The sequence below is a fragment of the Mustela putorius genome, unplaced genomic scaffold (assembly GCF_011764305.1).
Source record: "Mustela putorius furo isolate JIRA1106 unplaced genomic scaffold, ASM1176430v1.1 tig00004053_pilon_pilon_pilon, whole genome shotgun sequence".
NCBI classification, from domain to species: Eukaryota; Metazoa; Chordata; class Mammalia; order Carnivora; family Mustelidae; genus Mustela; species Mustela putorius.
In genome coordinates this window covers 351,329-365,598 of record NW_025422186.1, presented here as the reverse complement: position 1 = coordinate 365,598, position 14,270 = coordinate 351,329, and the positions used below count along the sequence as shown (strand labels likewise).

Sequence of the window (14,270 nt, the reverse complement as noted above, 5' to 3'; positions counted from 1 at the left end):
GTGAAGACACAAGCTCCAAGTAGAACAGTTATTGTGGCTACAGATTTGGCTTGCCTGGACCTACTCTTGGGCTAGAATACTGGGTTACAAGGAAGAAAAGCTGTGTCTTTCTGGTTTCCAAAAGCCCTTATAAGGATGGGGTACTTCAGCATGGTCCTAAAAGAGGGGGCAACAGAGCCGAGAATTTGCTAGCCCCATACTAGACACAACACTAGGAAACTGCTGAATTCTGTATTTACCACCTGCCTAGTCTTTTGCTTTCCCTCTTGTTGGGTTCCCTACTCACAGGGGTCAACAGACCTCAGGATGTCTCCCAACTCCATAGGGAAATCTAATTCAGGAAAGCCACTGAGAAACTTGGTTCCGCAAAGATATAAATGATCCTTTATGTATTGTCGTTTCTATGGAGACTTTTTTTTATTTCAATGGGCTAACGTAGGAATTCCTGGGGTGCCTGGGTGGCTCAGTCCATTAAGCGTCTGCCTTTGGCTCAGGTCCTGATCTCAGGGTCCAACTCCTGGGATGGAGCTCTATGTCTGGCTCTCTGCTCAGCAGGGAGTCTGCTTCTCCCACTCCCTCTGCACGTCCCTCCTGCCCCTCTCATGCTCGCTGTCTCTCAAATAAATAAATAAAATCTTCTTTAAAAAAAAATTAGGAATTTCCTGATCCGTACATTGGGAATGGTGGGGAAATCTTGATACTTTACTGGACTACTCACCAAAATTATTCCCACCCACACCCAATTTTCTAGAATTTCCATTCATCAAGGATGCACACCCACAGCAATGGCCCCTTCCTTGTTAACCAGAAACTTCTGCCTTCAAGCGACCCAAATCTCCAGCTCCCAGGGGAAACCAGAGGGCTCTGGGACAAGGCTGCTTGTTTCTCCACATACAAAATCTGTCTTCTTTGTATACAGGTCCACCTTCAAGAATGAGCCCAGATTATCATACAGCAGCAGGCTGCCCTGTCCGGGTTATTTTGCTGAGGGCTCCAGAGACGGTGGATGGGATGAGAATTGGTCTCTCTCCTTCTCCAGGACCCCCTCGCCTACTACTCTTTGGTGGCATCAGTCTCTGCGCAGTCTCTCGGTTGCCTAGCAACCGCAGCCGCCTGCAGGGGCGCGGGGCCGCTTTGGACCTGTAGGGGGCGCCTGCCTCCCTGGGGCCTCAGGCTGGAGCTCTAGCTGTTGAGAGTGTGTGCCAAGTGTCAAAGCGTCTCAGGGTTAACCGCTTGCTCCCAGCCTAGCCAACCCAGTCCAGTCCGAGTCTCTCCGGAGTAAGTGGGAGAAGTACACTATGGTTCTAGAGGGATTTTACTCATATTCATTAAAAATGAAAAGATGAAAGAGAGAGGGAGGGAGGGAGGGAGGGAGCGAGAGGAAGAGAGCGCGCGAGCGGGCGGGCGGGAACCACTCAGTAGGGATGGGACTGGTCGGAAGGCATGTTTGACTGTCTCCATTCTCTCCAGGCCTACCAATGCTTATTCCTCAATCGGAGCCGTTCAGAGGGTCCAGGCTACAGCGGGCTTTCTTCCCGAGCCACTTTTTGGATGTGGAAAAATGAGTCTAGCCCTCTTTTTGTCAATATTGTCAAACCGCTGAGCACATAAAAGACTTCAAGCTCCTGGTTATCAGCCTAGACTTGGTAAAAAAAAAAAAAAAAAAAAAAAAAAAAGATATTAATTCATTTGTTCAGTCAACAATAATAACTAACCTTAACGTGTTGTGTACCAGGGAATGTGTGAAGTGTTTTACATTTAATCTTCACAAAAACCTTGTGATTATTTCCATTTCACAAGCAAAGAGACTAAAGCTCAGAGCATTTTCAAGGTCACACGACTAGTGACTGTGTTGGGTCTGTGAGCAACCGTTGTGTGCCAGGGTCTAAAATATAGAAAATAAGACACCACTTTCTTTTCACTACCTAATGAACACCTAATCACCCTTCAGGACCAAACTAAAAATGTGATCTCCTTGGTGAAACAATTCTGAAGTCCTCCCCCCACAAGAAGAGTTGGTAACTGCTTTTCTGTACAACCCTCTGAAACAGCACTTCTCATGGGGACTATAATGATCTGCATCTACATTTCCATTTCTCTAACTTGGAGCACCTCAGTGACAGGGCTGTTTACAGTATTTACTGTTCATCTCACCATCTGGGTGTCTGATAGATACCTCAAACTCAACATGTCCCAATTTACACATCTGATCTCTCCCCTCACTCCCCCCCCACCCCAGAATGGCCACTCCTAAGGCTGTCCTTATCTCAGTCAATGGCAGTTTCACCTTTCCCATGGCTCTGGCCAAAAAGCCTTGGAACCACACCTCATATCCATTCTGTCAGCAAATCCTAGTGACTTTCTCTTCAAAATGTGGGTTCCTCTGAAACCTTTCATAAGCTGAAATGGCAAAAAAGCAATTACCATTAATGTGCATGGAAAAAATTTTGAGCATTCCCAGACCCCAAAAATAACCTCTTTTAGGCTTTTCTGATACCTCAGGGCACATCTTGCTAACGAATGCACAAAATAAATGGAGATAAAGCACAGATGCTCACAGATACAGTTCAAAGCCGTGGTGACTAGATGCTGAGCTGCTAGGCGCAGTTCCCCAGGAAAGAGCTTGGCCAGGCTGCTCTAGCTGCTCGCTCTTGGTATTTGCTGCCTCTATCACTGCTCACTGCAAAGCAAATGCTGAATGCTATTTTCACTTTTTTACTCCTTTTTAAAAAATAAAAGCAAAAATCCTCTTTGGGTTTCTTTCAGTTGGTGAAAACAGCTAGTGATGCGGGTCTTTCTTTGGAGCAAAGTGGTGTAAGGCAAACTTTTGAAACACGGGGGATACTGCACATCCAGAATCCAGCCACTTCTCTCTCTTCCAGCACAAACACTGTAGTCCAAACCACCATCATCTTTCACCTGAATCCCTGCAGAAGCATCCCAATCAGTCTCACTGCTTCCGTCCTTGTCGTCTGTGGCCTCTTCTCCACACAGAACTTTGCTGAACCCAAGTCAGATCGTGTTAGTTCTCTGCACAAAACCCTCCAATGGCTCCCCATGTCTCTCAGGGTAAAGCACAAATTCTTATAATGGCCTACAGGCCCTATACAATCTTATTCCCTACTAAATCTCTGATCTCATCTCCTGTTATTCTTCCCCTCCCTCATTCTGCTCTGGCCACTTGGTCCTTCCTGCTGTTCCTTGAACAAGCCAGGGGTACTCCTTCCCCAGGACCTTTGCACTGGCTGTTCCCTAACTAGGTATACCCTTCTGTATGGCTCATCTCCTCACCTCCCTCAAATCTTTGCTCAAATGTCACCTTCTCACTGAGGTCTACCCTGACCAACTATTTAAGATGGCCTCTATCCCAATTTCCAATTTCCAGTAAAAATAGCGTATAAAGGAATGAAATAAATTACACCATGAGGGAAAAAAAAGACAAATCCAGAAGTTAGGAGAGTCTGCAAAACAACTGACTTGTATGCCTCAGAACATCAGTGTCACTAATTAAGAAAAAAAAAAGTAACAGACTTCTAGTTCTGGACCCAGTATGAATAGATAAACTTCTACCTATTCCTCCTGTTAACTACAGCTAAAATCCTGGACATTAAATATAAAACAAATGTAAGAAGACTGAAAGAAGGAGGAAAGAGCTGACTTATTAGGTACCCCAGTGACCTGACCTCAAAGTATTGAGTTCCCTAGGTTTTCTCGTTGCTTCATATATCCCAGGCTGGTGCTGGAGAAGCCAGCAGCCTGGACCTGCCAATGGGCACAGACCAAAGAAAGCCTCAATAAATCCCTGCCCTCTCTAGCCAGAAGACCAGGCGAAGAGAGAGGGGGAAGCAGGCTTCCCGCCGAGCAGAGAGCCTGACACAGGGCTTGATCCCAGGACCCTGAGATCAGGACCTGAGCTGAAGACAGAGGCTTAACCCACTGAGCCACCCAGGTGCCCCCAGGCAGAAAACTCTTAAACAAGAACCACTCTACTGTAACCAAACATCACAGAAAAGAACCATAGCCCCGCCCATGCCAGTAAAGGCCAAGTAGAAACCCAGACCTCTACTCTTACTGGACTACCCCAACACTCTCTGGGGTGGTGTCAGAAAAGGCTGAATAGGGAGCCTGGACTTCCATCCCCACAGAATAACATGGCTTCCTCTCCCTGCCGAATGATATCAGAATGTCAGAGGAGACCTAGTGGAGACTCAGGACTTCTGCTGCTGCTCTCCCTTTCTTCCCCTCCCAGTCTACTGTTCTACCATCTTTGCCCCTATCTGTACCACCCACCCATAGTCAATGGAGGCCCCCTGGGGACCAGGAAAGAGACACTTCAACCCCTCCCAGCCAGAGAGGTGTCAGTGGAGGTCTAGTGGGGAGCTGGAACTCCCACCCCTGCCCAGCAGCAGGGAGGAGCCTCTGCCTCAGGTATCGGCTGACACCACTGGGGGAAGATGAACTTCTGTCCCTACCCGACAGTAACCAGGCAGTGGCCCCTTCCACTGATGGCAACAGTGTCAGAAGAACCCTACCAGAGATAAGATTTAAATAAGATCCAGAGTCTCATAACATAATATTCAAAAATGTGTAGGATGTACTAAAAAAAAAAAAAAACCACTCATCATACCAGGAACCAGGACACCCTCAACTTGAATGAGAAATAATCTACAGGTGCCAACACCAACATGACAGAGAGCTTTCAACGATCTGACAAGGATTCTAAAGCGGCCAACATAAAAAATGATTCAGGGCACCTGGGTGGCTCAGTTGTTAAGCTTCTGCCTTAAGCTCAGGTCATGATTCCAGAGTCCTGGGATCAAGCCCGGAATTGGGCTCCCTGCTCAGAAGGAAGCCTGCTTCTCCCTCTCCCACTCCCCCTGCTTGTGTTCCCTCTCTTGGTGTATCTCTGTCAAATAAATAAATAAAATCTCTTTTAAAAAATGCTTCAGTGAGCAATTACAAACAAGGTTGACACAAATTTTTTTTAAAAGTCTTGGCAAAGATGGGGCCCCTGGGTGGTTCTGTGGGTTAAAGCCTCTGCCTTCTGCTCAGGTCATGATCCCAGGGTCCTGGGATCGAGCCCCGCATCGGGCTCTCTGCTCAGCAGGGAGCCTGATCCCCCCCTCCCCGGCCTGCCACTCTGCCTACTTGTGATCTCTATCAAATAAATAAATAAAATCTTTAAAAAAAATCTTAGCAAAGAAGTAGGAGAGACAATCAAGTATCTAAAGAAATTTTAGAATCAAAGAATATAATAACCAAACTAAAAAAAAATCAGTGGATGGGCTTATCAATAGGATGGAGAGGACAGAGGAAAGAACCAGTGAACTTGAAAATAGAACCTTAAAAATTACCCGGTCTTGGGGTGTCTGGGTGGCTCAGTCAGTTAAGAGTCTGATTCTTGATTTCAACTCAAGTCATAATCTTGAGGTCAAGAGATCATGACCCACGGTGGGCTCTGTGCTCAGTGGGGAATCTGCTTGAGATTCTCTCTCTCTTCTTCTGACCCTCCCCCCAAGCTCTCATTTTCTTTATCTCTCTCTCTCTCAGATAAATAAATAAAACTTTTTAAAAAAAATTACCCAATCTGGGGGCGCCTGGGTGGCTCAGTGGGTTAAGGCCTCTACCTTCGGCTCAGGTCATGATCCCAGGGTCCTGGGATTAAGCCCCGCATCAGTCTCTCTGCTAGGCAGGGAGCCTGCTTCTCTCTCTCTCTCTCTGCCTATTTGTGATCTCTCTCTCTGTGTCAAATAAATAAGCAAAATCTTAAAAGTTACCCAATGTGAACAACAAGAGGAGAACAGAATTTAAAAAAAAAAAATGTACAGTGCCTCAGAGACATGTGGTGACTATCCCCTAAGACTTAACATTTGCATCATCAGAGTCCCAGAATGAGAAAAGAAAGGTGAGGCTGAAAAAGCCCTCAAGAAATAATGGCTGAAAATATCCCAAATTTGGCAAAAGATAAAACCTACTAATTCAAGAAGATGAACAAAACCCAAATGGGATAAACTCAAAGAAACCCATGCCAAGATACATCATAATCGAACTCTTTCTTTGCAAGGAAAAGGCAACGAAAGTCTTGAAAAAAGCAAGAAAGAAACAACAACTTACTTACAGAGGAAAAACAATTCAAATGTGGGTAGATTTCTCATCAGAAACTATGGGCCAGAAGAAAGTGGTACGACACATTTCAAGTGTTGAAAGAAAAGAACTGCCAACCCCAAATGCTTTATCTAGTAAGTATCTATTCCATTTAATTGGAAATGAGGGGGAAGTCAAGACACCCTCAGAAAAAGGGAAGCTAAGAGACTACACCACTAGCAGACCCACCCTAGAAGTATGGTTAAAGGCAGTTCCCCAAAACAGAATGAAAATGATAAAAGAAGAAATCTTGGAACATCAGAAAAGAAGAAAGAATTGAATGAGTAAAAATGGAAGTACGTATAATAGACTTTCCTTCTCTTAAGGTGTCTGAATTATGTTTGATACATGAAGCAATAAATATAACATTGTCTGATGTGGAGCTCAATATATGTGGAGGAAATATTTAAGACAACCATGCAATACTATACTGTAAATGGGACACGGTAAAGGTATTTAAAGGGAGGTGAGCCTTCTATACTTCCTTCAACCTGATAAAATGTTGACAGGTAGATCTCTGTGGTGACCAAATAATTCTGTATCTTTGTTGCAGCAGTTGTTACAGGAATCTCCACTTATGGTAAAATGGCACAGAATTATAGCCACATCATGGGGTGCCTGGGTGGCTCAGTGGGTTAAGCCTCTGCCTTCTGCTTGGGTCATGATCTCAGGGTACTGGGATCAAGCCCCACATTGGGCTTTCTGCTCAGCAGGGAGCCTGATTCCTCCCCCTCTCTGCCTGCCTCTCTGCCTACTTGTGATCTCTGTCAAATAAATAAATAAATAAATAAATCTTAAAAAATTATTTTTAAAAAATGAATTATACCCACATTGTACCGATGTCAATTTCCCAGTTTTTATATTGTACTATAATTATGTAAGATGTAATCATTGAGGGAAACTTTGTGAGCAGTGCATGGGCCCTCTCTGTACTGTGCAACTTCCTTGTAAATCTGTACTTATTTCAAGATGAAAAGTTGTTTTGTTTTGTTTTTTAAGATCGGGGCTATTCTAGATTAAAAGTGTTTAAAGACACAAAGGTGATGGGGAAGGCTTGATTAGATTCTGATGTTAAAACCATAAAAGGCGGGCGCCTGGGTGGCTCAGTGGGTTAAGCCGCTGCCTTCGGCTCAGGTCATGATCTCAGGGTCCTGGGATCGAGTCCCGCATCGGGCTCTCTGCTCAGCAGGGAGCCTGCTTCCTTCTCTCTCTCTCTGCCTGCCTCTCAGTGTACTTGTAATTTCTCTCTGTCAAATAAATAAATGAAATCTTTAAAAAAAATAAAAAATAAAAAAAAAATAAAACCATAAAAGGCAAATTTGGAGAAATTTGAATATGGATGAGACATTTGATGCTCTTGGATGATATGAAATTATTGTTAATTTTCTTAGATGTCAAAATAATATCGTGGTCGTGTAGAAGAATACAAGATGTATGCTGAAGTATTAGGGGAGAAGTGTGATGAAATCTGTCACTTACACTTGAATGGTTCAGAAAACAATGCAGCTCCATAATAGATCAATAGAGCAAATATAACAAGACAATACCAGTTGCTGAGTCTATGAGAAAGATATATAAATGCTTATTGTACTAGTCTGTCAACATTTCTGTATGTTTGTGAATTTTCATTTTTAAGAAAAGCTGGAGAGAACATGTGGAGGAGAGACACAGGATAAAAGCAAGTGTAGCAAAATGCTAATGACCATCCAGGTGGCATTTGTTCCCTGTAACTTTTTTTCAATTATCCGTACACTTGAAAATTTTCGTATTAAAATGTAGAGGTAAAAAACTTGAAGAAAGATGGTCGCAATGCGGTGTCCTCCCCCGGCGTTCCCAACACCCTCTTCTCTGATTGACTTTTCTTTCTTTCCCTACAATGCCATGCAATACTATACTACAAATGGAAACCTGTGCAGATATTTAAAGGGAGGTGAGGTTTCTATACTTCCCTCAACCTGATATAATGTTGCTCTGTGTGTTGCTAGATCCCCAAATCCTAGAACAGTGTCTGCACAAAGCAAGTGCTACATCAATGTTTGTTGAATTAGGAATGAATTTCTGTATCCCCAGGACCTAGGTCGAGGTCTCGCCTAGAGTAAGTGTGCAACGAGTATTTGTTGAATTGAACTGAGATCTACATTCTACAGGAGAACTTGGAATAGACCTGTTGTACCAGGATGGTTTAGAGCATGGATGTTTGAATCAAATAGCCAGAGTCTGCATCCCAATTTGGTCACTTCCCGCTATATTAATATCTCTGAGTCTCAATTTCCTGATTGGTAAAATTAAGATAAGCATAGTAGCATCTTGGTAGGGGGTTTGTTGGCAAGTAAAGCACTTAGGACTTTGTAAAGGCTCGATAATTGGTAGCTAAGGACAAAGCAAGTACAGCAAAAAAGACAGTCTTCCCTGCATGTCATCCTGCCTCCGGCCCCCAACAAGCTGAGCGGGGGAGGTTAAGGAGATGTCCTTGGACAAGTATTCCCAAGTTCTTCTCCAGGTCCCCTGGAATGGTTTCTGTCACTTCAGATCTCTTCTTACCTTTCCTTCCATCCTGGACTCTCTTTCCTCTTGGCACCCTGAAGCTCTTTCTCCCATCATAACCATGTAGGAGTAGGGCGAAGGACACAGGAGCCTGTGGGCCAGGGGCGAGAACTTAGAGCTCTCCTTTCCTCCTGTTCTAGGGTTGAGTTCCTCACTAGTGATGGAAGCAGGTCAAGTGTGAGATTGCGGTCATTTCAGGCCTAGAGGTTGAGAGAACAATAGTCCCGAGGAGGAGGCACTGACAGGAGAGTAGCCACATATGCCGCCCTCTTCCTCGGTCCCCAGTTAAGAAAGATCACCTTCCCCGCCCTGCTCCAACGTCCCTTCGGTCCGTTCTGCTGTTTCAAGTCTTTACTTCTGCTAGCCCCAGCTCAGAGCAAGCCCAGGGACCCATTGAGCATCTCCATGCAACTCCCTCTTGGAAGTGGGGTGGGGTGGAGTGGGCAGAGGACAGGCTGAAATCGGAGATGTGGAGGGCACTAAATCGGGGGCTGAGCTCACCCGCGTCCCAAATCCTCCATCCCCGCTTTAGGGTCGGCGATATCCCAGATATCTGGGGAGCTGGGGCTGAGCCTGGGGGCGCCACTGGTTCTGTTCCTTTAAGGAGCCGCTGTTTAGCATTCCTGCCGCTGCCGCTGCCGCTGCCTGACTCTCCACGCTGATTGGCTGGAATCAACTGAGAAGGGAGCCAGGGAGAGATGCTCTTGACTCCACTCAGATCCATCCTGGGGACCAGTGCAGGAGCGGTCCTCTCAGCTCCCAGCCTCTGCCCAGGCTCCCGCTTCTTCTTTGCCGCTGGGCCTTGGCCCAGGAGCCACGACGGGCGACACGGAGCCGCCAGTGCTGGAGGGGGAGCCGTGGGTGCGGGGCAGCGTGGGGGCAGAAGCCCCGGGACGCCCGCCCGGCCCCAGGCCCCGTTCCGCCCGAGCACCCCCACGGGTGCCCCCTCCTTCCTGGTCCGAGCAGTGTGAGTGTGCCCGGGAGCCCAGCGGCGGCGGCGGTGTGGAAACCGGCGTGGGCTGGGGGGTCCGGGCGGCGGGGGGCAGTGCCATGCACAAGCACCAGCACTGCTGTAAGTGCCCCGAGTGCTATGAGGTGACCCGCCTGGCTGCCCTGCGGCGCCTGGAGCCTCCTGGCTATGGGGACTGGCAAGTGCCCGACCCCTATGGGCCAGGTGGGGGCAACGGAGCCAGCGGAGGCTATGGGGGCTACAGCTCTCAGACCCTGCCCTCCCAGGCTGGGGCTACCCCCACCCCCCGCACTAAGGCCAAGCTCATCCCCACCGGCCGGGATGTGGGGCCAGTGCCCCCTAAGCCAGTCCCTGGCAAGAGCACCCCCAAACTCAACGGCAGTGGCCCCAGCTGGTGGCCCGAGTGCACCTGTACCAACCGGGACTGGTATGAGCAGGTATGGACCAGCAGTGGCGGGGGGGGGGGGCGGTGGTGGAGAGATGGTGGGGCAACCGAGGGGGGCTGAAGAGTGGGGCCTAGAGGCCTGGGGGGTGCAGCAGGGGTTCCTGGAGGCTTCGAGCTGGGGGAAACTGAGCCCCAGGGTTTTACCTGGACCAGGAGAGATGGTTGGAAATGTATGCTTCTCTGTGTGTGTCTGTTTGGGGGGTCTCCATTTGGGGGGGGGATTGGGAGGAGCTGTGTGTGTCAGGAGGTGAAGGTATGGCGGAGGGGCACATTTTCCTGTGGGGGGACTGGGTTTGTCTCCGTGTGGGGGTTTAGCAGCGTCTCTGTGTCTGGCAGGGGGCGGGAGGTTCTGCGGGGGCTGTGTATGGTGTATGTCTCCACAGGAGGGGAGGAGGGGGCACGGTGCTCTGCGTAGGGGGGACATATGTGTGTATGTGTGTATGTATGTTAAGGTGTGTGGAGGGAGGCACTGGAGCTCCTGTGAATCTATGTCGAGGGGGCCCATGTGCCCAGCTGCTTGAGCTTCATCCCTCCATGCCATGAGTCCCTTTCCGTCCCAGGCCCTTTGTGTGCACATGGACATGTGGGGATGTCTCTCTGAACGTGGAGGTGTCTCTGTAGGCGAGGCTGCAGGGATAGCTGTGTTTGCCTGTGTGTGGGGCTGCGTGTATCTGTGTGAGAGCGTGTGGCTCAAGTGTGTGCATGTGTGTGCCTGTGCGTGCATGCGTGTGTGTGTGTGTGTGTGTTGTGTGTGTGTGTGTGGTGTCCCTGGTGAGAGGCGCTTGACAGGCAAGGGAGGGGAGGGGGAGGAGGCAAGAGACATGTCCCAAGCAAGGCTGAGAGGCTGCTGAGAAGGACGGACTCTTTTGTCCCAGCAGCTCTGAAGTGTGTGTGTACTGGGGTGGGGGGGAGCAAATGTAAAGGGTGGGGGGACTGAAGCAAGCCTCTTCGCTCTAGAGCAGGCATGGTGCCTGGAGGCAAGCAAGGAAGGGGCAGGTGCCCTGGTGCAGGACTGGCCCCAGCGGGGCATGGCCCCCTTGAGTACCTCCAGATGTTAAAGAACTTGGCCCCCGAGCCCTGACTTGGCACAGCTCAGGAACCCCTGGGTGCTGGGCACAACTCCGGCTTCCACTCCCAGTCAAAGCTGCCAGCTTAGAAAATGGAAGGAGCATCTGTGGGAGAAGCAGCAAAATGGAGGCTGGGCCGGCAGAGCCAGATCCTTGGCATGCACAGCGGAGGGCCTGTCTGCTTATTTGGCTCTGCAGCCCCCAGGTTAGGGAGAGAGGAGAAGGAGGTTTTGCTGTTGAGGGCAGGTGCTGCCTGCCCCAAGCTGGTGACCGTTCTGGCCGCCTCTGTCCTCCTCTGGGGATAGAATGTGCTCTCACTCAGAAGCAAAGGTGGGGACCTCCTAAGGGAGAGGAGTCCTCAGTTCTGGCCTCCTGTCTGTCCGCGCTCACTGCTTCCTGTGGCCCTTTCCTTGGCTTCTTGCCCTCTCCAGTGAGTCCCCCTCTTTCCTTTTCCCCTATATCCTGGGGCCCTACCCTTGCAAACACTCACTCACGCTTATCCTGCTCAACTGGCAGACAGGTGCCAGTCCCAAGACTGGGCCAGTTGGCCAAGGTTTCTTTGCCAGGGCTGAGCCCCAGATGGCCCCCGGCCCTGGGAGCGGGGTCACCAAGCAGGGCAGTGGGAGGCTGGAGCCTCTGATGCTCGCCAAAGCTGGAGCTGGCCTTGAAGCATGGCTTATCACATGTGGGAACACATGGTACACCAGAGGCATATGAGCACTGCATGGGTGTCCTTTTGCCTGCATGTCTGTTGCATGTTACTTCAGGCAGCTGTTTTAGTTTCGGGGCTCTGAAAAGCTATCGGTTCTTCCCCCGTGGGATCAGGGACCAGAGTGGGGCTGCAGATGGGGTCCTCCTCCCAACTCCCAGAACTTCAGGGCACAAAGCCCTGTGGTCAGGCCTTGAAAAGGTGGAGGCATGACTCACCAGCATGCCCACCGCCCACCTATGCCCCCCCACCTCCCCTCCAAGCCAAAGCTACAGTGGAAGGGGAAGCATGCGAAGGAGCCCCCATCAGAGGTTTGCAGCTCCCTTCAGAGGAGAACACCAGGGTTCGGGAAAGGGGCAATGCAGCCAGAGACAGATGGAGGAGGAGGTACTGGGATACCTGGGGAGAGAGGCAAGGGAGTCCCTCCATTCTCGGGGATGAGAGTGGGAGCCGGGGAGCAGGTACTACTCGTCTGCCACAGTCACATTTTCATTTGACAATAGCCACAAGTATGTCTTGTCTGGTGGGCCAGTTCTGGGGATTGGTCAGAACAAAGCTTACTTCTATCCCCTTCCCTTGCCTCCCCTCCCATGGCTGCTGTATACTGAAGGCCAGGGGCTCCACTGCTGGTCCCTCTGTGGGTTATCAGCTTCTCCATCCTCTGGGGAACCTTGTCCACCCTGCTCCCATCGCACCCCCGGCTTTGCCTCTGACTCCCACCCAGCTCCTACCCTGGCTTTTTCTGTGGGGAAACACAAAGGGTTAGGTATCAAAGGCCCTTGGCAGAAAATGGATTCGGTCTTTGACTCCTTCCGCCCATTCGAAGAATCAGGTTCCTGGGGACACAGAGGAGATATAGAATGAGGGTTCCTGGGGGTATTCAGAAGGGTGCTCCTTTCCTTTTCTCATGAGTTCTGCTGGGGAAGGGCGTGAATGGCCAAAACATCAGTGGCTTTGGCAGCTTTATTTAATCAAAAGAGCAGCTGGAGATCCAGGTTCTGACCCTGGCTCTGCCACTAAATGCCAGTGTGCTCTGAGGTACAACCTGTGTCCTCTCTGGGTCCCGGTGTCACACCATCTGTCACATGAGAAAGGTTGGACAAGATGGTGTCTGCTGTCCTACCGGTCCTGACATGGTGGGAGTCTGTGATCCCTGAGTCAGGAAGAGCTATGGATCAGAAGGGGAAGAGGTCCCCATCGAGGCCACTGGGTGTGCCCCCATGGATGCTAGGTGTGGCATGGTTTGCCCACTGTGTTCCATTTCCACCAACCCCCTTAGGCCTACGCTGCACCCCTCCTAAGTGAACTCCAAGGCCCTGGGGCCCAGCCTCTCAGTGAGTGCAACACTAGCTGGCTGGTCCCTGATAATTGATCTGGGCTAAATGGGTTCAGGGCAAATATGGCTGGAAGCAAGGGAGGGGTGTGGCCTCCTCAGGGTCAGCCTGTCCCCATCTGTGGCCAAGAGGCATCCTGGGGTCAATTCGGGCTCCTACTCTTTGGGTGGTGGGGGAAGGGCAGGTTGACCAGGAAGGCAGATGGGTGTGTGTGTGGGGGGGGTTTGGGAAGTGCTCAGGGAACTGCCCGTGTTTCCCCCTAGGTGAACGGCAGCGATGGCATGTTCAAGTATGAGGAAATAGTACTTGAGCGGGTAAGTCTGCCAGCAGGCCAGGATGAAAGGGGAGGGGAGGGTTCAGACCAGGAAAGGGAAGTGCCCTGTGTGTACCTCAGTCTCAAGACTTGTTGGAGGGAGGCACCTACGTTGAGAGGACAGGAGGTGGGGGGAGGGAGGAAACAGTGGCCCTGGAAGGCCATGTACTGCATCAATCAATCAATCAACCAGCTCACAAATATTAATTGACCTTGCTCACTGAGGCCTGGGGAGCTGGGGATGGGGGGCGCTTGGCTGGGGCCTCTGGGCCAGAACGGTTGCCACAGGCTGGGAATCTGTATGTTGGCCTGCCGGGGGTTGGGGGCGCCTTCTGAGGACTGAAGAACCTGCTTCTGGGGGGTGAGGGGAAGCGGGGGAGATCCAGAACCATCCCTCTTGCCCTCTGAGTGAGCAGACCATGCCCCTCTGTCCCCTTCTGCAGGGCAATTCGGGCCTGGGCTTCAGCATTGCAGGGGGCATTGACAACCCGCATGTCCCCGATGACCCCGGCATCTTTATCACCAAGATCATTCCTGGAGGAGCTGCCGCCATGGACGGAAGGCTGGGGTGAGGTGGCTCGAAAGCAGGGCTGGGGCTGGCAGGGGCAGGATGAACATGAGGGGAAGAGGGCTGCCTGGCATGCGATGACCCTTTGGTTAGCTCTCAGAGGGGGCAGGGGAGGGGTGGCAGGGAGGGAAGGAAGGAGAGGTGGGAGAGGGGGTGGGGAGGCAGTGGTGGGGTGT

At 50.3% G+C, this 14,270-nt stretch overlaps 1 protein-coding gene across 4 annotated transcripts in view; it reads left to right on the top strand.

The window, feature by feature from the left end:
• Positions 1 to 9,403: 9,403 nt before the first annotated feature.
• The window catches only part of DLG3 (discs large MAGUK scaffold protein 3), a 54,219-nt gene continuing 49,352 nt past the window's right edge, over positions 9,404 to 14,270 (top strand). For 2 of the 4 annotated variants that reach the window (XM_004777200.3, XM_004777197.3), the window contains exons 1-3: positions 9,404 to 10,095; positions 13,477 to 13,527; positions 13,970 to 14,094. In XM_004777200.3, coding sequence (XP_004777257.1) covers positions 9,739 to 10,095; positions 13,477 to 13,527; positions 13,970 to 14,094 — 533 coding nt within the window. In that variant the 5' untranslated portion in view covers positions 9,404 to 9,738. The remainder of the gene's footprint in view (positions 10,096 to 13,476; positions 13,528 to 13,969; positions 14,095 to 14,270) is intronic. The other 2 variants (XM_004777199.3, XM_004777198.3) reach the window with 2 other exon arrangements.